Source organism: Lampris incognitus, chromosome 2, assembly GCF_029633865.1.
Source record: "Lampris incognitus isolate fLamInc1 chromosome 2, fLamInc1.hap2, whole genome shotgun sequence".
Classification (NCBI taxonomy): domain Eukaryota; kingdom Metazoa; phylum Chordata; class Actinopteri; order Lampriformes; family Lampridae; genus Lampris; species Lampris incognitus.
Window position 1 is genome coordinate 5,995,372 of NC_079212.1, and position 23,416 is coordinate 6,018,787.

The window sequence follows — 23,416 nt, forward strand, 5'->3', positions numbered from 1 at the left end:
GTGTGTGTGGGAGGGGCCTACCAGGGCCCAGAAGGGAGGTGTGTGTGTGTGTGTGGGAGGGGCCTACCAGGGCCCAGAAGGGAGGTGTGTGTGTGTGTGTGGGAGGGGCCTACCAGGGCCCAGAAGGGAGGTGTGTGTGTGTGTGTGTGTGGGGGGGGGACCTACCAAGGCCCAGAAGGGAGGGGAGGGGTGTGTGTGTGTGTGGGGACCTACCAGGGCCCAGAAGGGAGGTGTGTGTGTGTGTGTGGGGGGACCTACCAGGGCCCAGAAGGGAGGTGTGTGTGTGTGTGTGTGTGTGTGTGTGTGTGTGTGGGGACCTACCAGGGCCCAGAAGGGAGGTGTGTGCGTGTTGGGGGGGGGAGGACCTACCAGGGCCCAGAAGGGAGGTGTGTGCGTGTTGGGGGGGGAGGACCTACCAGGGCCCAGAAGGGAGGTGTGTGTGTGTGTGTGTGGGGACCTACCAGGGCCCAGAAGGGAGGTGTGTGTGTGTGTGTGTGTGTGTGTGTGTGTGTGTGTGTGTGTGTGCGTGTGTGTGTGTGGGGACCTACCAGGGCCCAGAAGGGAGGTGTGTGCGTGTTGGGGGGGGAGGACCTACCAGGGCCTAGAAGGGAGGTGTGTGTGTGTGTGTGTGGGGACCTACCAGGGCCCAGAAGGGAGGTGTGTGTGTGTGTGTGTGGGGACCTACCAGGGCCCAGAAGGGAGGTGTGTGCGTGTTGGGGGGGGGAGGACCTACCAGGGCCTAGAAGGGAGGTGTATGTGTGTGTGTGTGGGGACCTACCAGGGCCCAGAAGGGAGGTGTGTGTGTGTGTGTGTGTGTGTGGGGACCTACCAGGGCCCAGAAGGGAGGTGTGTGTGTGTGTGTGTGTGTGTGTGTGTGGGGGGACCTACCAAGGCCCAGAAGGGAGGTGTGTGTGTGTGTGTGTGGGGGGGGGGGACCTACCAAGGCCCAGAAGGGAGGTGTGTATGTGTGGGGGGAGGGGGGGGGGCTTGGGAAGCCTGGAATTGAAAGCTTGTTTTGCTTTGCTAATCTGTACTTCTGTACATCAAGCAGAGCCACGTGTGTGTAAACAGACTGTGTTCCTACAGACGAGCACTTCGCCAGTCTACCGACCACTCAAAGCGCTTCACAACGTTTGTCTCACATTCCCACACTGATGGCAGAGCCCGCCATGCGAGGTGCCAGCCTGCCCATCGGGAGCAGCTGGGGGTTCAGTGCCTCGCTCAAGGTCACACTCTCTGAAGGAGCCGGGGATTGAACCGGCGACCTTCCGACTACCGGACGGCCCGCTCCACCTCCTGAGCCGTGCCGCCCCGCTGCCCAAGTGTTTCGTTTCTAACTAATTAGCCTCATAACTTCAGCTGAAATGGGCTCAGTACATCGGTTGAGGGACTCAAAATAGCGGAGGCTCTCTGAGGCCCCTCCCACCCCTTACAAAAGGTGGTGCAAAATGGTTTCGTCCGCCCCTCGCGAGCATCTCTCAGCGCGGCTCATCTAGTCCTGTCACGAGCGACTGCTGGTACCGGGTTAAGTTGGGTTAAAACAGATTAATGGACTGTATGCTAGAACTCAAACAAGTGATGCATGAGAGACAAAAGAGGCCCACAGAGACTGCTTATGTACCGGGCCCAGAATTCTGTGCTACACCCCTGCTCGCCACTATTCTACAGACATCTCTTCAAGAGAATTTTAGCGAGACGTTATCTCACCGTCATACTTTTCACCCAATTGCAAAGCCAAGTGCATTCATTAGAAAAGCTTCTGACGTTATGATAAACTTACAATGGCTCCTCCGTTCAATTTAGGCCTACAAATTCACACTTTGGGCAACCTCTTTCAAATAGGAGTGTTGTCTTCTTATCGTCAGTAGGCAAATGTCAAACCTCAGCAGTTTCTCTTGTCCTAGTATGTAATTCAGCTGCCATGTGCAAACCCAGCCTCAAGTCTAGGGTCCTCCTCGGCAGCCAGCCGTTTGGTCGACACCCTTCCAGGTTGTCTTGGTTCACAGCTGATGCAGACCAGACCAGGACAGGCCGTGACCGACACAGCCCCGCTTGACTGAACACACAGTAAAGCCATCGGCTCGACTACAATGCAACCCGGTCCTGTATCGTCCACACTCGATGTCGAATAAATTCACATTTCACCTTTTTTGCAAATTCATGTATCGTCCACACTCGATGTCGAATAAATTCACATTTCACCTTTTTTGCAAATTCACACACGCTCTACTGCATGACACTACCCTGAATTTAAAAAATAATAAAGACACACCAGGACCCATGAAAATAATGAAAATGTACTAAAATTTAATCATTCATAAAAGCTGGAAAATCATTTGTGACAGGGTAACACAAGAAGCAATATTAGAGTTGGTTTAGTACAATATACTTTCGGCCTTAAGACACGGAAATCAAAAAGCGTCATGTCCCCCATCAATCTATAAAATACTAATTTTCTTAGCTTTATTATGCAAAAATGGAATTAGAATATATTAGGGGAAATATGAAAGCCTCGCAGCTCTCAATATAAAACAAAGTCACTTAGGAGAGATGTTACCTCATGAATACAAGTCCTCATAAGTAGGAGCAAGAAATGGACAATGATGCATTCTGTTGACACCGTTAGTGCAGGAAGTATGAGAAGGCCAACATTTCACATGATTTCTTTGCAAACGTATAGCCACAATATGCCAAAGATCATTGTTACTTTCAATAAAACACATTAGTTCCCATATAGCATACTGTCTCTTTTCCTTTGAACTGACATTTCAAAAAGAAGGAGACCTTAGGAAAAGAAAAAGACAAGTTGTCATTTCACAAGGCTGACAATGACCATTAAAAACAAATATCCCCCCCCCCAAAAAAAAAAACAATAAAATAAACAGGTGGATCTCTTCACCATTAGAAAGCAGAGAAGAATATCTTGAAAGAATGTGCCATCTTGTCCCGTCTCCAGAGTGGTAAGGTATTTCTCTGTCGGCCATTTGTCAAAGTCTTCCGGAGAGAGCAGGGAATGCTGGCATGCTCCAACTGGGCAACCGTTAATTATTACAGGGTTCTGCATTAGAAACACATTAGAAACGCATTAGAAAACACATTGGGTCGGTAAATGCTGCAGCACTTAAATCCATATTTGAATGGAGCAACACAGCTCTATAGTCACTTCCCCAGTGATAGCAACAACAAACAGACCACAAAACATTTCCAAGCAGCACGAACACCATCGGCACCTAGTTTAGAGTTAGGAACACCATCAGCGTCTAGTTTAGAGTTAGGAACACCATCAGTGTCTAGTTTAGAGTTAGGAACACCATCAGCATCTAGTTTAGTGTTAGGAACGCCATCAGCATCCAGTTTAGAGTTAGGAACGCCATCAGCGTCTAGTTTAGAGTTAGGAACACCATCAGTGTCTAGTTTAGAGTTAGGAACGCCATCGGCGTCTAGTTTAGAGTTAGGAACACCATCAGTGTCTAGTTTAGAGTTAGGAACACCATCAGCATCCAGTTTAGAGTTAGGAACGCCATCAGCATCTAGTTTAGTGTTAGGAACGCCATCAGCATCCAGTTTAGAGTTAGGAACGCCATCAGCGTCTAGTTTAGAGTTAGGAACGCCATCAGCGTCTAGTTTAGAGTTAGGAACACCATCAGTGTCTAGTTTAGAGTTAGGAACGCCATCGGCGTCTAGTTTAGAGTTAGGAACACCATCAGTGTCTAGTTTAGAGTTAGGAACACCATCAGCATCCAGTTTAGAGTTAGGAACGCCATCAGCTTCTAGTTTAGAGTAAGGAACGCCATCAGCGTCTAGTTTAGAGTTAGGAACACCATCAGCGTCTAGTTTAGAGTTAGGAACGCCATCAGCGTCTAGTTTAGAGTTAGGAACACCATCAGCGTCTAGTTTAGAGTTAGGAACACCATCAGCTTCTAGTTTAGAGTTAGGAACACCACCAGCATCTAGTTTAGTTAGGAACACCATCAGCATCCAGTTTAGTTAGGAACACCATCGGCGTCTAGTTTAGAGTTAGGAACACCATCGGCGTCTAGTTTAGAGTTAGGAACACCATCGGCGTCTAGTTTAGAGTTAGGAACACCATCAACATCCAGTTTAGAGTTAGGAACACCATCAACATCCAGTTTAGAGTTAGGAACACCATCAGCTTCTAGTTTAGAATTAGGAACACCATCGGCGTCCATTTTAGAGTTGGAAAACCATACATCAGCACAACCAAATGTTGTGCATTTCTATCACATGCATGGACAAACAGGTTTAAGATATCCCACAGGTCGAAAACTCAATGCATGTTGCTGAGGTTAATTAGAAGTACTTTAATTTTAATGGGTCATTGTTATCATGCTTCAACAGCAGATGGAGCCATAGGACTCAACCGAGTTTTACTACAGTACACTGACTGAATACCACTGAAAAGATCTAACCCTTAAATTAAAATGAGTGCTATAGAAGTCTGATGTATTAATAATAATAATAATAATAAATATTAGGATGTCAATGGGCATGCTTTAACTCCGACAATGCAACCAGTACAATACTGTGTAAAAATATGTCTCGTACTTTCTACCTAGATGCTATTTTTTCAATAAAAAATGTGTAAAGGGTAGAAAGGGTTTCCGGAGAGGAGAGAAGTGGGGTTGGCCAGTGCTTAGTCAGTTTTTTCCCTGCCTTTCTCAAACACAATTTGATCATTCTTATACCTCATTTTGACTTGACTTGACTTGACTTGACACGGACAGAGATGATTAATCAGCAGGACTTGCGTCTCAAAAAAAAAAAAAAAAAAAAAGTAGCCCTTGTACTCTATATGAGCCCACCCTGGCCTAACTAGATCCTACTTGACCATGCTATAAAAAGATGAAAAATATAACCAAAGACATCTAACGCAAATTCACTGAAATAAGCTGTTCCAAGTTATTTAGTTAGATTCACTGAGAAAGAGACTAAATTTTAAAACTCACTGATGTTCAACCATGGCTTACTGAACTTATGACACTTATTGACTTTGTGTGTGTGTGTGTGTGTGTGGGGGGGGGGTGCATCTTATTTTCCACCCACCTACCTGGCCAAGAGCTGCTGTGTGTGGCATTTTAGAGCAGAGTGCAATTTGACTTCTTTTTTGTCTTCCTCTTTTCCATCGGCGTTTTCCTGTTGATCTGTCTCACCAGGTCATAGAAAATCTACAAGAGAACACACAGAATGTTGGACACCTTTTAAACATCCAGTCACAGCGATGACAACAGACAAGGCCTTGCAGGGCAAAGTCACCATCAGTTATACCTTTTTCCCAAACCCGCTAATATCCGCCTTTGCTCAATGTAAAGAGGCGGCTGTTAGCGGGTCTTTTGGCCAGTGGGAAAAGGGTATTACATTCAAACTTGCCTCATTAACGTTGATCTTTGATTTCGCTGAAGTCTCTAAAAAGGCACAGTTGTTCCACTGACGGGCCAGGTTCTGGCCTTGCTCCTTGCCAACCACACGCTCATCCTCCAGGTCACATTTGTTGCCCACCAGGATCATGGGAACCTGAGCAATTTAGAAGGACATGTTTGCTGAAGCGTTGACTAACCTTAATAGAACAGTTTTAATCTTCACAAGATATGGCAGCTAAATACAAATAAGTAACATTTACATTGACATTGCATTTAACAAAGTAATATATTGCTTACAAAACACACTCCGAGCCATGAGGCAACTCACTATGAATAAATGAAGCACAGACTCAACACACTACTTATTCTGAAGATGTCAGGAGATGATAAGAGCAAAATCTAAGTGGCAGATAGCATCTAACGGCAGCGCTGACATTTTCATCCGGTTTCAAAGCTCGGCTTTGCGTGCTATACCACAGAGCTACCTCTAATGAGGGAGACGAACAGGCATCGATGGCAGCCGAAGCGTTTAGAGAGGGACATTAGCTGATGCAACACAGAAGGTTCGCATCAAAGAGGAGAGACAACCTCGACAGCTTCATTAGGAAGCTAGCTGGCAGCGATTTCACATCGTTACACGAATTTCCCTTCGTAATGTGGTGGACTGCTGTTAAACCCCTAATTATGTAAAATGGATATAGCTACACTTACCAGGCTGTCCCCCAACCAAGAAATGTAGTCTCACATTTTAATGGGATGCAACTGTCGTGGCACATTTGCTTAACGTGCCATCTTTGATAAAAATACCTTCCAATCAATAATAAGAATTCCAGATTACTTAATATGACTACCCATAAAGCAAAAAAGAAAGAGGAAGAGCAGAAGAAATCAGGTTGTTACAACAACCTAAAAGAGAGGGGGGGAAAAAAAAAGAAGAAGTGTACACTTCAGGCATTTGGAGCCCGTCAAACTGATACTTACATCCTCAGTGTCCTTCACTCGCAGGATCTGTTCCCGGAGGTCCTGTAGGTCGTTAAACGTCGACTGTGCTGTAATGGAGTAGACCAGGGCAAAGCCCTGGCCGTTCTTCATGTACAGGTCCCTCATAGCCGTGAACTGTTCCTAGGGAGCCACAAGGGGGATGGGCATCACCAAACTGCTTGTATTTGTCCACTGTGCTGTTATCTGAGATTGTTATCTGGGGCTGAAGCGACTTACTGTTCCTGCTGTGTCAAGGATTTCTAGCATGCATTGCTGTCCATCAACCTCCACTTGCTGTTGCAGAAAAAAGAGGTGGTGGTTATTTCAACACAAATTGAGGCGTTTAAATAAGCCATTAGCAGGTTGTTGTGCAAAGGCAAATAAATAAATAAATTTAAGAGCTGATGAAACAACTTTGTTGTTTGAAGCTTACCTTCCTGTATGAATCTTCTATTGTGGGGTCATACTTTTCCACAAAAATGCCTTGCACAAATTGGACTGTCTGGAAGGGACAAATGCAGGGAAGGACAATAAAGTTGATTTTTATTATAGGGGAAGTAGAGTGTGTACACATTCACACTCCGGAATTTAAAAAGAAAAAAAGAAAAAAAAAGTTCGGGCACTGAAGCACATTTAGCGTCCATATCTGTGTCTGGTTAAAGTGACACCCAGTAGAAACACCGTAATGTTACGATTCTATGGCTCAATTTCACATTTACTTTTGGACCTCAAAATATATGGGTCTTAATTCAGAGACATTTCCAGGAAACATGTTTTGAGCTGACTTATCCCTTGTCTAATGAAAACGAGGAACATTTATGTTCTCGTACCCCCCCCCCCCAATCTACCATGGTCTTTTTGTGTTTTCTGTGGCTTCTAGAATTGACACGTCTAAACATTTCAACTTTGGGAAAACTTTGAATCTCTTAAGTGTGAAGCAAATAAAGAATCTGTCAGTTTTGCAAGAAACAACATCATTGCATTTTTGGAGAGCACCCTAATGATCCTTATCAAACATCTGAGCGTATAGTTCACTATTCTATGCACCATAAGATATTGCACAACATCAGAGGGGTAGAAAACATGCATGCAATCAAACTGTAATAAGCAGAGGGCCGTGTTTGTACATGTGTCTGTCATCACTCACCAGTGCAGACTTTCCCACTCCTCCCGATCCCAACACCACAAGCTTATACTCACGCATGGTGGGGTAAATTCACTGGATGCCACAAGGGTCAAAAGGAGAGAGGGACCAGGGAATATAAAGTGAATTAGTGGCTCAAGTTGTTCCACTTACAACAACAAAAAAAGTTCCCCCCCCCCCCCCCGAGGCTTATTCTGAGTCAGAACCTGCATTGTGTACAATTCAAACAAAACAATAACACTTGGTGAAATGTGTTAAGAAATGTATGGATCCGGTCATTTGAAACTTCTTCTGAAACGAGGCGTTAACAGGAATGCTTAAGTCTTGAGCTTCCCTAAATATGGTAAATACGGCGCTCCCCGAGCGCAGTATCTGCTACAATGAATAATCAGTGCTGACATCAGCAGAATAAACTCTCCTCTGCCAAGAGAATGAGTTCTCTCTCCCACCCACTACCTTGGGACTTCAGCTGTCTTAATGGTGTGGCCCCTCCTATTCTCATTTCAAAGAAATGAAAAGAAAAAAAAATGAAAAAAAAAAGCAAGCCGAGACGAGCTGGAGGAAGTCTGGTGAGGGCTGGTTCCTCTACTCAGAAAACTTCATGACATCCTGAACACGAGACAGCGTTCTGTACAGTGACACAGCCACCGTGCCTTGAATAACATTACTTTATGTTAGACAAGAGAAGGGCCGAGTATGGTGACAAGTCACTGCTTCCATCAGCTGAGCAGTTGAGAAACCAGGCTGGGCTGAGACACCCACGCTCATACAAGACTTGCAGCAACACTGATGACCAGAAAGATCCTCATCTTTCAATTGATGCTACGTCATCATAGAATGCCCTTTTCAAATAGGTAGTTATACCTTCATAAGGTTTCATTAAGTAAACAACTAGCCAGGAGGTCAGTGCTTGACACCAGCTTTCAGGTTTTTTGTTTTGCGAATTGCAAAAAACTTGTGGAAAGAAGAACTAGGTAAATTACCAAATAACACACCCACTTTAATGTTTCTGACATGTATTTGATTGCATAAATAGGACATTTGAACTGTTGTTGAAATGAAAACCACAGGGTGGTACCAACAAAACACAGGAACAAGACTGTGGGTTTAACCTCACACAAAAGCTGAGAACGCAAAAACAAAAACATATTTGACCAGTGAAAAGGTGCTTTCATAAACCAGCAATGCCCTTCATCTGATTCAATAATGCAAATAGTATGTTCATTCCATACTCCAATTTTAAAGAGGTGGGCGATGCAAAGAAAAATCCAATTTAAGAGCCTCTATGAATTCATTAATCTTACTGGGTTTTGACAATCTCAGACTTCCATCATTTCTGTGGGACCTTTGTCAAACGCTGAGACAAACAATACAAAAACCACTCTGTCACACTCGACTAGCATTAGCAATTCTAACTACCACGTATGAAGCACCACCAGAAGCCCACAATGAGAGACGGGCACATGAGGCACCCCACAAAGGGCCATTGTAATGATCCTCCTCCACTGAAAAGCTCCACACAAACAGAAAACAGATCAGAGGAGCATGCATGACCGCCGGTCTGAAATCGTTACCAGTACGACGGGACGCACCTCTGCTAAGCCTAATAACGCATCTAAAGGCAAAGTAGACAGTGCTTAAAATGTGAATTCACATGGTTGTCATTACATTAGCTTCAATGCCTCTGTATCAAATAAGCCGGCGGCCCAAGCCTGCCCCTGATTAGATATGAACCAAGCCTCCCACATCTAGGATCAAGTAGCCAAGGTGAAAACTTTAACCAATCCCTGGCATGATTGTTTGCTGAGCTGATAGCTTGTCAGAATACTTCCTTGTTGACAGGCTTTGATGTTAACCACTACTGAAAGCCATAAACTTTATTGCATCGAGGTGTGCAACCCTCCATTTGTTGTTAAGGACAACACGCAACCAAGAGACTTTATAAACAAACATGTCTGCCCTCATCTACAAATGGACCGTGGATTTAGAAACCAAACTGCAGTATGAATTGTGTGTGAGATCAAGCACAAGACACCCCAGGCCGTGAAAACAACCTAACCTACCGTGTACACGGCTGCTGCAGATGACAACTCCCTCTACATCTGGTGAGGGGGGTGGGGGGTAGCAGATCCTCCGGTATACTGATGTTTGAGGGCAAGTGCTCAGGCTGTGCTGAGAACCAATTAACCAGGCTACCCCAAGTGGATCTCAACAGAAACCTGGACCTGTTTTCAATCACAAAACCGAAATAGGAATGGAAAGTTACGCCTTATACTACTACTATAGGGCGTTAAATGGGACATTAAATCCGGGATGCCCAAAAATGTTCTTAAATTTAATGATGACAAGTCTGAGGTCATTCTGTTCGGTCCCCCAAATTCCATTTTGGTACTAATCTTGTTGGTCTGTCAGGTAGTCTTAAGCAGGCTGCTAGGAGTCTTGGGGTAATATTTGATGCTAACCTCAGTTTTGATAATCAAATCGAACATGTTGTTCAGTCATGCTTTCTCCAGCTCAAGGTAATCTCCAAAATTAGGTCATTTTTATCAACTGCCGATCTGCAAAAAGTTGTACACGCTTTTATCTATTCTCGGCTTGACTATTGCAACGCACTTTACTCGGGTATAAGCAAGGCCTCCCTTCACCATCTGCAGTTGGTACAAAATGCCGCTGCTCGGCTCATTAGCAGGACAAAGAGGCATGACCCTATCATTCCTGAGCTTGCCTCCCTACACTCCCTACACTACTGTTATATTTCGAATTGATTTTACAATTTTATTGTTCACTTTTAAGGCCTTAAATGGTGTTGCTCTTACGTACATTTCTGATTTACTGACCTGGTATATGCCCTCTCGACCATTAAGATCTACAGATGGAGCCCTGCTGGTTATTCCCAGGTCTCAGTCTGTCACAAAGGGTGATCAGGCTTTTGCTGTTACAGCCCCCACACTATGTACCGCTCTTCCTGTCGAACTAAGACAAACCAAGTCTCTAGCTTCTTTAAATCTCGTCTTAAAACTTTTCTTTTCGCGGAAGCTTTTACAAATGTTTGATATTTGTTTTTATTTATTCATACTGTTTTCATTTTTACTATTACTTATTTGGTCTTAGTCTTGTTTTTGCCTTGGCTGGTTTTATTTCTTTATAAAGCACTTTAACACTGTTTTAGAAAAGTGCTGTGTAAATAAAGTTATCACTAATCTAATATCTTAAGACTTGGTAGTTTTAGATATCCTTTAATCTGGATATCTTGTTGGCAAGTTCAAGAAACCCTTAGAGTATTTTTGTCACTGAAACCTTTATAAGGGTGACGAACTCCTGATATACGCAGACGAGACCACAACACAAACTGGGTTAGCGATATGCTTTTGGGGCTATTAACACATCTTTTCTGCTGCGTTGGCCGTTTTCAAGCGGTAATTAGATTACTTGTATAGAAAGGCAGAAAAACAAAATACTGATAACATGTATAGGTGAAAATCTGAGATATCCCTGACCAAGCCATCATTAAAAGCTGCAACAGGTACCAGTTTATGATGAATAAACAGACCACTAACGCACAAGGATGGCACTGAAGTATCACATTACTTAAAACCATGATCCAGATATCACCTACACTGCAATTACATAAAACACTCCATCAACACCTTATTTCCCCCCCCGTGCGAAAAAGTGTTGGTCTCGGGAAACATAACGTGACCCGTTTCCCAACTGAACTGCAACATCCATGCTACGCCCAGCTATCCGCCATATTCACCGTATAAATACAGTACTTACTACAAGTAGCATCTCTTTTAAAGACTTTCCTCTTCATTTCTGTCTGAGGGAGCCAGAATGAAACAGATAAGTTTCAACCCCCTTTTACAGAAGGGCCAACATTTTTGAATAACTTCTGGTGAAACTCCCATTTATCAAAATAAAAAGTTAAATCTCTAACTTGCTGATTTTTTGTGTGCCAAATTTTCAACGGTGCATACTTATTATTAAACAAGCCAAGTGGGGTTTTTTTTGGGGGGGGGGCTGCTCAGATGATGTTCAAAAGTAGTTCAAACTATCTGTGCCCTTCTGTTTCCATTACACACAGACACAATAGGAAGTCATTTCAAAAAAGCAGCAGAAAAACAACCCCTACATATAATACTTTGCAGCACAGGTCGGGTATCCGGAAAAGGACACCGGGGGCGATAAACCACCCTGCGGTTTTGCGAGGCGAACACTTTTAGGGGCGAAACCGAGCCTGGCTACCAGTACCGAGCGTTTGTGTAACTCTCCCGTTGGTTCCGCAAATGCCGCTTGGTTGTAAAGGAAGGGTGGGGCTCTCTCAGCTCGGTTCCCACTGCCAGTGCTCCCCCCTCGTAGCGACACCGCGTTAAAGCTGAAACGGGTCACGGTGGTTCCCCGAACCCATCGGACCGGGGAGTTCGTACGGTGGTGTCCAGCACAGGCAGCGCCCAAACCTCCCCAGTTTTACACGCTGACGTTTAGCAACACTGGCCGGACGCCCGGGGGTTACTCGTCTCGGGCCAAAACCCGGCTAGCTGCGGCTACACACGGACCCCCCAAACTCGGGTTGACAGCCGAGAAAGTTTAGCGTTCCCTCGGCGTTCGGCCGGCCGCCGTTAGCCTCCCTCTTATTTTTCCCCTTTTACACACGACGCCGAACCTCACCAGCCGCTAGCGTCCGGCGCGGCCAGTTCCGCGTAGGCTAACGCTCCTCGGCTCTACGTTAGCCGGCTAGCTAGCAAGTTAGCTAGCCCACAGCTAGCGACTCGGTGAATAACAAACCGGCGTTTTGCGCTTTAAACGTCGGGCGCCGAGCGCCTTTACGCGGGTCTGCCGCCGGCCTTTGCGCAGGCACGACGCCCCGGCGGCCCACGCTAAGCCGCCGGCCAGCCCCCCCCCCGCTTTTACAAGCGCTCCGCCGGCCGATGGTTAAGCAACCCGGCGGTCGCTAGCTCGACGCTACGGCTAGCTCGACGCTACGGCTAGCGCGCTAGCCTAGCTTCTCGCTCGACTCCAACACATTCCGTCAGCCGAACCGGTCGACGCTCGAATAGCCGCCTGTAAACAAACAAACAAAACAAACAAAACAAACAACCAAGCGACCGAAGGGGGCCCTGGGTTATATTCTCGACGTCGGTCGGCCGTCCGAGGTGACATACCGGACGGTTCGCGGACCATTTGGGACTTTTTCCGACGGCGAACAAGCGGCCGGGACACTTACCGTGTTCTCCGCTGCGCGTGCGGTGAATCACACTGGGGCGGGTGACGGACGGAAGGGCTGGGACTGCGGCGCGAGACCGGAGCCCGCGCAGCCTATCACAGCTGTCCGGGGTTAATCCACGGCGAGCCGCATTTACGTTCAAATTAACGCAAAACCCCCCTGGTCGCCCGGTGCGCGCGGGTCCCTCGGATATACCGAGTCGGAGGTGTACGATTATATTCGCGTTTGCTCGTTTGACGGACGCCTTCACTGTCTCGAGCGATTTCCAAGAGAGTCGGCAATTAGCGGATGAATGCGAGTAGTGGCAGTCATAGAGTAGCACTATGTGGAATAGGAGTGTTTGCTACATAGTAATCATATCATATAGCAGTAAAATATGGAGTAGGAGTGTGTTTGCTACATAGTAATCATATCATATAGCAGTAAAATATGGAGTAGGAGTGCGTTTGCTACATAGTAATCATATCATATAGCAGTGAAATATGGAGTAGTAGGAGTGGTACATAGTAATCATATCATATAGCAGTAAAATATGGAGTAGGAGTGTGTTTGCTACATAGTAATCATATCATATAGTAGTAAAATATGGAGTAGGAGTGTGTTTGCTACATAGTAATCATATCACATAGTAGTTAAATATGAAGTAGGAGTGTGTTTGCTACATAGTAATCATATCATATAGCAGTAAAATATGGAGTAGTTGGAGTGGTACATAGTAATCATATCATATAGCAGTAAAATATGAAGTAGGAGTGTGTTTGCTACATAGTAATCATATCATATAGCAGTAAAATATGGAGTAGTGGTACATTTGCTACATAGTATTCATATCATATAGCAGTAAAATATGGAGTGGTAGTGGTACATTTGCTACATAGTATTCATATCATATAGCAGTAAAATATGAAGTAGTAGTAGTGGTACATTTGCTACATAGTAATCATATCATATAGGGGTGTAAGAAAATATCGATACACTCGAGTATCGTGATAGGTTGTGATACTGTATCGAGTCTCAAAACCACTGTATCGATTTTTATTGTGTAAATGTAAAGGGTTCGTGACAAACATGTTGTGTTGTGCGTAACCCCACGACCGCTAGATAACAGTGTTGTAATCCATCTTAAGCCATTTGACTCTTCCACTCCAACCCAACAACGTCAACTGAGACAGGAAGTAGCATAAGCACAAAGAACACAGGCCTATGAAACCGCAATATATCACCTTTCTTACAGTATCGCCATATGGCACCATATATGTGTATTGGTGTATTCTCACCAATACACAGCCCTGATATCATAGTAGTACTATATGAAGTAGTAGTAGTGCATTTGCTACATAGTAATCATATCATAGTTGTACTATATGAAGTAGTAGTAGTTTTAGTAGTACATATCATAGTAGTACTATATAGGAATCATATCAGTAGTATTATATGATGTACTAGTATACTATTACTAGTATGACTGATGTGAGGATTGCCACATGCAGATTTTTTTTTTTGCAGAATGTGCTGCTACATCGTCGTCATAGCCAGAAGTGCGTTTAGCACAACCGCCTTAGATCACCAGGAGGCGGTGAAATAGGAGAATCAAGCTGAAAAGTAGGTTTACCCAGACACATACTGTATAACAGACACATCACTGCTGTCAGAGCATAAAATGTGAAGTGCAGGTAGAAGGAGGACACGACAGTCGACGCTGACAATAATAACGGTGTCCAAAATAACCAAGGGCACAATGGTAGGCTGCTAGCCAACTCTAGCAGTAGTATCAGATGATTCATAACAGCTGCAAAGTTTAAAATCCTGCCTGGAGAGCCAGTCAGCTGAAAGTGTTGGTGTCTTTAGGGCCCTCCGGTGCCCTCGCCGCTTGTTCTCGGGTGCTAGCCGCGCCCTCTGAGACACCCATATCCGAGTAGTGCGTTGTGAGGGCAAATTTGTTTGCATCCCTAATTAATACAGCATAATTAATCCACCAGCCCCCTGAGCATTTTGAATATTGTTGCAATTTCCATCCATTATCCATTATCCATTATCCAAACTGCTCTCAGGGTCGCGGGGATGCCGCGGCCTCGCCCAGCAGCCATTGGGCGGCAGGCCATCGCAGGGGCATTGTTGCATTTTTTTGCACAGTACTTACAACAAAGCTGACAGAACTGACAAAGGACCACATCAGGGATGTGAACCCATATTTATGTTTGGCAACGCACAGATGACGCGTTCGCCAGAGCAAAGGTTTGCTCCATGTGTGGCGCCAGAGCAGCGCAATTCGTAAAAGAATCGTTTGTACCCCAAACAGCCGTCCTGGAATCTCATTACACACAATGGACAACGTCCTTTTCACCCCCTGGGGGTCAAAAAAAGCAGATCCAACTTCAGTGTTACTGTGGGCCCACAGGAAAGTGTTGGTGCTCCTTTGTATGAAACTCTGACTCCAAGTGTGTGTGTGTGTGGGGGGGGGGTCTGATAAATATATACCCTTGTAGTTTCAACCCGCCAGCGGTTTATGGTACAGTGCACACCAGGCGCTGTTTGATGTTCTGCAGATATCAGCGATGGAAGAGGCGGCCGTGTGTGTAGTTCCTGCTAAGCTCGAGCTGCCTCGGTGCTCAAGGCTCGTCTCGACTATGCGGCCTACGTGCAAGTCTGTACGAAGTGACAAAAATGCAAATTAACAGGACGTAATTGTTCTCGAAGGGTTCGAGCGTTCACTTTCTGTACCTGCTTCATCCGATTCGGCTCGTGCTGGCTGGCAGTTCGGGTCCATCCCAGCGGGCATTGGGACACGCCGCGGGAAGACGGCACGGAGAAGTCAGCAGACCATCACAGGACTCACACAGACACAGTCTCGTTCACATTCCTGTGAGCTGCTCAGAGTCTCCAGCTAACTTAATCAGTCCTGTCTTCAGCCACCGCGGCGGCAAACCCGCACAAACGCAGGGACAATCTGCAAACTCCCACGGACAAAAGACGGGATCAAACCCCCGACCCTCCTTCCTGTGAGGTAACGGCGTATCTCATAGTCAGCACCACCCGAGTCTTTAGGGGGGGGGGAGCTGGTCTGGGTCAAGTCCACGTCTTTAAGGTGTCAACACCATTGGGGCCATTATGTAAAGACTGATACTAAAACAGTACAAGTACAATTCAACAGCATGACTGTAACTGTAGCAGCTTTACCACCACAGTACAAGTCACAATTTCGCTACACCGCCACATTTATTTAGGCTTTTCTTCTCCTCAACGTAGGAACTGATGTTTCAGATTCCAATTCCCCACTGATTCAGGGACATAATTAATATTAATAAGCGGCTGAAGGTGAATGAACGAAGGAATGTTTCACACCAAAATCAATTCATTTGAATGGAATTGTTATGATCAGTGATGATGTGCCCTGTGATGGTCTGGCGGCCTGTCCAGGGTGTCGGCCCTGTGATGGTCTGGCGGCCTGTCCAGGTTGTCGGCCCTGTGATGGCCTGGCGGCCTGTCCAGAGTGTCGGCCCTGTGATGGTCTGGCACCCTGTCCAGAGCGTCGGCCCTGTGATGGTCTGGCACCCTGTCCAGAGTGTCGGCCCTGCGATGGTCTGGCGGCCTGTCCAGAGTGTCGGCCCTGTGATGGTCTGGCGGCCTGTCCAGGGTGTCGGCCCTGTGATGGCCTGGCGGCCTGTCCAGAGTGTCGGCCCTGTGATGGCCTGGCGGTCTGTCCAGGGTGTCGGCCCTGTGATGAGTCTGGCGGCCTGTCCAGGGTGTCGGCCCTGTGATGGTCTGGCGCCCGTCCAGAGTGTCGGCCCTGTGATGGTCTGGCGGCCTGTCCAGGGTGTCGGCCCTGTGATGGTCTGGTGGCCTGTCCAGGGTGTCGGCCCTGTGATGGTTTGGCGACCTGTCCAGGTTGGCGGCCCTGTGATGGTCTGGCGACCTGTCCAGGGTGTCGGCCCTGTGATGGTCTGGTGGCCTGTCCAGGGTGTCTCCCCACCTGTGGCCCAATGACTGCTGGGATAGAATCCAGCATCCCTGCCACCCTGAGAGCAGGATAAGAGGTTTGGATAATGGATGGATGGGGAAAAAAGCCCCAAATCATATTGGATTTTATTGATCCCCTTCAGCGTATGTTTGATATTTATTTAAAAAATAGAAAGTAAATTAGAGTCTTGTACTCGACCGGTCTTGGGAAATTGGTCCACGTTACCCGAGACCGACTCAAGTCCTAGTCATTGTGCTGTCAAGTCCGAGACGAGAGCGAGTCCATGCTGAAGTACTGCAATCCTAGTAACAATACCGCTGACCTTTGACCTCTGCTGGTTTTGGGATGTTAAACAGAGTCTGTGGGCCTGGTGCTTTAAAAGCACGCTCATAATCGAGGTTCAAGTATTTCTCATAACAACAGTGGCCTCATCCTTCTGGTTGCTCCTTCACTATCTGTTGGCATGTTTCCTTAGTGACCCTGGACCTTCCTGACTTTATTTCATCATGGGTTTTATTGTTACCTGTATTGTATTTTATACCTTAAACTGCTTATATTTTACACTTATGTTGTTTAGACTTTGTATTTTTTATTGCAGATTTTTTAGATTTATTATCTCTTTTATTGGTGGCGCAGTGGTTAGCACGATCGCCTCACAGCAAGAAGGTCCTGGGTTCGAGCCCCGGGGTAGTCCAACCTTGGGGGTCGTCCCGGGTCGTCCTCTGTGTGGAGTTTGCATGTTCTCCCCGTGTCTGCGTGGGTTTCCTCCAGGGGGCTCCGGTTTCCTCCCACAGTCCAAAGACATGTAGGTCAGGTGAATCGGCTGTACTGAATTGTCCCTAGGTATGTGTATGTGTGTGTGTCTGTGTGTGTGTGTGTCCTATATGATGGACTGGCGGCCTGTCCAGGGTGTCTCCCCGCCTGCCGCCCAATGACTGCTGGGATAGGCTCAAGCATCCCCGCGACCCTGGGAGCAGGACAAGAGGTTCGGATAATGGATGGATGGATGGATGGATGGATGGATGGATCTCTTTCATGCATGCACTATTTTGAGGTTTGGCACAGCTTCAATGTCGTTGTGCTTGGCACAATGACAATAAAGTTGTTGAATCCTGAATTAGCCCAGAACCTGAAGCTGCTCCTGCAACATGTCTTCCTCATTACACTATCATAACATGAGCAGCATTATATTTGGTGTATAAATAGAGAGAGCTATAACTGATTTGCCTATACAGTATCCCTTAGGTTCAAAATGCAAAGTGAAGTTTCTCTGAAGTGGGTACTCACTTCTCTATTGTGTGTGTTTTTTTTATGTCAAAATAGATTGGTGCGTTGCGTCAGCAGAAATGAGCTTCAGGATATCCAGCGGTCAACATTTTTTAATAAGAGCGTACCTACAGATATAATAGCTATACTATAGGTGGGAAGATGGCGGTGCAAATTCACATTTGCGGCGGCCTCACCCAGCACCGTCCATGCGGTGTCTTTGTCCACGTCTGCGTCTAAGTTTGTTGTGTCGTCGTTTGATGGCTGGGAGAGCTGGCGCTGGATCGGCTGGGGGAGCTTGGTCTGCTGCATCCCGTGGAGCCCAGGGACCACGGCCCTGATCAGAGCTTTGCCCGAAGAGGCAACACCAAGGGCGGTCTGACAGGACGCAGAAGCGGGGCAGGCTAAGCTAATCACTAGCCCATGCAGACCGGCAGTACCGATAACACCGAGGGCGGTCTGGCGGCGGCCTCGCCTGGCGTGGACTGTGTTTTAGTGTTGTCGTGTGGAGTGCGGGGAGGTGTGTCGAAGGTGTCCTGCTGGGAGAGCTGGCACTGGATCGGCTGGGGGAGCCTGGTCTGCTGCATCCCGTGGGCCCAAAGATCACGGCCCTGCTGGAGCTGCGCCCAAGGAGGAAACACCGAGGGCGGTCTGACAGGACGTGGAAGCGGGGCAGGCTAAGCTAACTGCTAGCCCATGCAGACCGGCAGTTCCGACAGTCATCCTGGCTGGCGTTCGTTCTCTGGCCAGTGGAATTTTTGGACCGTGTTGTTATTTTGCGTTGTTCTCTCTGTTTTTGTATGTTTTTGGTAGTGTTGGTTTTTGGGGAAATTTGGGATGTGTGGTTTTGTCTTTTGTGTCTCACAAAAGAAACGACAATAGATTGTTCCTGATTCCTGAAATACCACGTAGGAGAGGACTGCAGGGCTGCAACCATGACGGCATCTTTAACACCTGAAGATAATTTAGCTTCACAAACTAGCAGGTCCAACGAAGACTTTTTCCTCCTGGGGAAAATGTGGACATTTAATGTCTCGTCCCAGACGATGACTCTCTTTTATAGACGCTTTACTGAGGCAGTTGTCATGTACTGTATTGTGGCTTGGTTTGGTAACTTGAGCCCAGCTTACTGACCTTTATAACAGGAAGGTGTTCAGACAGGCTACTTCCCTTCTGGAGTGCCAAGGTCAACCCCTTCGGCCAGAGTTTGAGCTGGCACCCTCGGGTCGTCGGCTGAGGATGCCCTGTGTTAGGACTAAGAGACACAAGGCTTCCTTTGTCCCCACTGTCATCCAGCTGTTAAATGGTAGATAGTTCATCTGCTGTGTGCAGATCGCTGGTTTCCTTGGTCTGTATATCTGAACTCCTGTGGTTCTCCCTGCCCGCCGCGTCCTGTTGTCAGTTCTGCCTTGGTGTTTGTGCGTTTTGTTTTGTGTGAGAGTTTCCTTATACTGGCTGCAAACTCGTTCCCCTGTAAGGGACAATAAAGACACTTCACAGTTAGCCGGGTTTGGTTGGCTTACGCCCATGTCAAGTCAATGTTTTTCTGAAGATGCTTTAGCTGGCAAGTAGCGGGGTCGCCCCGGCTGCCATCAACCAGAACACAGGAAGCTGCTGTCACTCTCAGGTTGACTGACAGGTGTCTCAATACGAGGACTAACACTAAATAACAACAGAATCTGAGCTTCGAATGCCGCGAAAGGTTTGTTCAGATTATAAACTTGACGCGTCACCAGGCATTTTTTTTGGCAGCTGAACGAGTCTAAGACGGTGGAATTAGTTGAGAAAACGGCCTCACTGTCGAGGAAGCTGTCTCAGACCGGGGAAGGACAACATTTAAGTTGTGTCACCGCGTTAGCAGATAGGGATGTCGTATGGACCTGTCGCCCGGCTGGCCCGCTGAAAGCGGCAGTCCGTTTGCAGCGACAGGGCGTCTGTTTACCCAGTCGACTCGTTGCCAAACAACGTGCGGCTGCAGATTGAGGAAGTGAAACTGGCAGATGGTTGTTGTTTGACACGGCCTCCAACGGGCCATCGCTGCCCTGGCTGTCTCGGAGAACTCGTCAGACATCATGTCCCCCGGTCCTCCTCTGCTAAAGCCGACGGGAGGTCTCTGTCACCGCTTTTTCAGTTTTAACATGGGCATCTTCACATTGGCTGCCAGTGACACTCCCTGTTGCCTGTTGCCTGGGCCGCCATCTTGTTTGTTCTCTCACATGAGATTGTGGGTTTTTCCACTTTAGTTTCACTCTTTTCTGCAGTCGTAGATCCACTGAGATGACTCTGCCTTCCTCTGGTCGAGCCGTCTTTCAGTTTCTGCATTTTTTATCCCATCTAACTCCGTTATCCACTTCTTCATTTCAAGATAAAATGTTTGACTGTTTCTTGCTTTTCTCCATCAACTCTGTGACTCTTCTGTTCTCTATAATTATTTTAATATCTTTCCACCTGACCTCATTTGTGCTTGTCCTCCATTATCTTGACACGCTAAAACACCTTCTACTCGTTTGTTCTCCATCTCTTTTTTTCTATCCTGACATTCATACTTTTCCTATTGGGCTCCATTGTTGTGGAATAACCTGCCTGCTGCCATCAGACCATCAGAGTCTGTTGAGTCTTTAAATCCAAACTTAAAACTCATCTTTTTGCCTTAGCCTACAACTAGTTGCCTTTAAGTTGAGTGCTTCACAACCTGGACTGGATGGTGGGCCGGCTTCTGTCTCAATGAATTTACCAACCAATCTTCTGCTGACGAGATTATCGAGTATAGATTATGACGAATTGATGACTTAACTGATTATGGCTAATGAGTATTGCAAACTGTTCTCTTCTCTCACATGTCTTTTCTCTCTCTCTGAATGACGTCTCCTCCTTTCTCTTTCTCTGTGTTTGAATGGTGTCATGTGAGTCTCTCTTGCGTGCACGTGCGGTCGGTTCTCCTCCCTGGTCTCCATGGTGATGGTGGTCGCCATGTGGATGCTGCCTGCCCTTCTTCTCCTCACCTAAGTTTTTCTTATGACATGATGATGCTGGTCACGTGGCTTGGGTCCTGGACTGCTCCGTTGGCACGTGGACACTGCTTGGCATCCTGTGCATCATGTTCTTCATAAATGTTATGTCCATTATAATTCTGTTATCCTCTTTCAATGTTGTATTGTGTAAATTGCGTGAACACAACATCCATTGCACGCTGTCCGTCTTGGGAGAGAGATCCCTCCTCTGCTGCTCTCCCTGAGTTTTCTTCCTATTGTTTCTCCCTGTTAAAAGGGGTTTTTAGGGAGTTTTTCCTTATCCGATGAGAGGGTCTAAGGACAGGATGTTGTGTTGCTGTTAAGCCCACTGAGGCAGATTTGTAATTTGTGATATTGGGCTACACAAATAAAATTGATTTGATTTGATTTGATCCAAAATGCTCAGGTTGGACGGTTTGGAGACAAAGCAAGAGAGAGACAAGCTTGAGATGGTTTGGGCATGTGTGGAGGAGAGATGCTGGGGATGTTGAGAGAAGGATGCTGAATATGGAGCTGCCAGGGAAGAGGAGAAGAGGAAGGCCAAAGAGGAGGTTTATGGATGTGGTGAGGGAGGACATGCAGGTGGCTGGTGTGACAGAGGAAGATGCAGAGGACAGGAAGAGATGGAAACGGATGATCCGCTGTGGCGCCCCCGAAAGTGGGAGCAGCCAGAAGAAGAGGAAGAAGAAGAGGAAGGATTTAAAAAAAAATGCAAAACAGAGGTTAGCTTAAAGTCCACAGTCATCATTTGGCCTGGTGGTGCTTTCACACATCCTGTCCTTGTTTCGGCTCTGTTTGCCTCTCTGGTGTTTTTTTGGCGCCCCCATCAGGATGGATAACATCACTGAAGACATTTAAAAGTGTCTCATGTACAAGAACTCAGATTGTCCTCAAATGAGGAGCAGCAAGCCTTAGTTTGTTCATGCAACCAAAAGAAAAGTTCAATCCAAACACCGAAGTCTGAAGTACCAGAGGAATTTACTGACAAGAGCCGTCTGGTGTCTTTAGGCCTGGAGCTTATGAAGACTTTATCTTATAACTACACGTCTTCTTCTCTGACTGTAAAGGACGGGGACAAAGACTTTGACTCTATGCCTTCTTCTCTGACTGTAAAGAAGAGGACAGGGATGAAGACTTTAACATTATGTCTTCTTCTCTGACTGTAAAGAAGAGGACAGGGACAAAGACTTTAACTCTATGTCTTCTTCTCTGACTGTAAAGAAGAGGACGGGGACGCAGACTTTAACATTATGTCTTCTTCTCTGACTGTAGAGAAGAGGACGGGGACGAAGACTTTAACATTATGTCTTCTTCTCTGACTGTAAAGAAGAGGACGGGGAGGAAGACTTTAACATTATGTCTTCTTCTCTGACTGTAAAGAAGAGGATGAAGACTAACTCTGTGTCTTCTTCTCTGACTGTAAATAAGAGGATGGGGACGAAGACTTTAACTCTGTGTCTTCTTCTCTGACTGTAAAGAAGAGGACGGGGACGAAGACTTTAACTCTATGTCTTCTTCTCTGACTGTAAAGAACAGGACGGGGACGAAGACTTTAACTCTATGTCTTCTTCTCTGACTGTAAAGAAGAGGACGGGGATGAAGACTTTAACTCTGTGTCTTCTTCTCTGACTGTAAAGAAGAGGATGGGGACGAAGACTTTAACTCTGTGTCTTCTTCTCTGACTGTAAAGAAGAGGACGGGGATGAAGACTTTAACTCTATGTCTTCTTCTCTGACTGTAAAGAAGAGGACGGGGACGAAGACTTTAACTCTATGCCTTCTTCTCTGACTGTAAAGAAGAGGATGGGGACGAAGACTTTAACTCTATGTCTTCTTCTCTGACTGTATAGAAGAGGACGAGGATGAAGACTTTAATTCTATGTCTTCTTCTCTGACTGTAAAGAAGAGGACGGGGACGAAGACTTTAACTCTGTGTCTTCTTCTCTGACTGTAAAGAAGAGGACGGGGACGAAGACTTTAACTCTGTGTCTTCTTCTCTGACTGTAAAGAAGAGGACAGGGATGAAGACTTTAACTCTGTGTCTTCTTCTCTGACTGTAAAGAAGAGGATGGGGATGAAGTCTTTGACTCTATGTCTTCTTCTCTGACTGTAAAGAAGAGGACGGGGACGAAGACTTTAACTCTATGTCTTCTTCTCTGACTGTAAAGAAGAGGACGGGGATGAAGACTTTAACTCTGTGTCTTCTTCTCTGACTATAAAGAAGAGGACGGGGACGAAGACTTTAACTCTGTCTTCTTCTCTGACTGTAAAGAAGAGGACAGGGATGAAGACTTTAACTCTATGTCTTCTTCTCTGACTATAAAGAAGAGGACGGGGACGAAGACTTTAACTCTGTCTTCTTCTCTGACTATAAAGAAGAGGACGGGGACGAAGACTTTAACTCTATGTCTTCTTCTCTGACTGTAAAGAAGAGGACAGGGATGAAGACTTTAAC

At 46.3% G+C, this 23,416-nt stretch overlaps 1 protein-coding gene across 2 annotated transcripts; it reads right to left on the minus strand.

Moving 5' to 3' along the window:
• Window positions 1–2,296: 2,296 nt before the first annotated feature.
• Window positions 2,297–12,868, minus strand: LOC130108350 (ras-related protein Rap-1A). Of its 2 annotated transcripts, none has more exons than XM_056275257.1 (9): window positions 12,728–12,868; window positions 9,567–9,728; window positions 7,507–7,578; window positions 6,793–6,861; window positions 6,597–6,653; window positions 6,360–6,500; window positions 5,389–5,532; window positions 5,069–5,186; window positions 2,297–3,058 (listed from the first exon to the last, which is right to left on the minus strand). In XM_056275257.1, the coding sequence occupies exons 3-8, from the start codon at window positions 7,561–7,563 to the stop codon at window positions 5,097–5,099; spliced, it is 558 nt and encodes a 185-aa protein (XP_056131232.1). In that variant the 5' UTR covers window positions 7,564–7,578; window positions 9,567–9,728; window positions 12,728–12,868; the 3' UTR covers window positions 2,297–3,058; window positions 5,069–5,096. The 2 variants fall into 2 exon arrangements, with proteins under 2 accessions (XP_056131232.1, XP_056131233.1); XM_056275258.1 differs by lacking the exon at window positions 12,728–12,868 and adding an exon at window positions 12,666–12,706.
• Window positions 12,869–23,416: the final 10,548 nt, after the last annotated feature.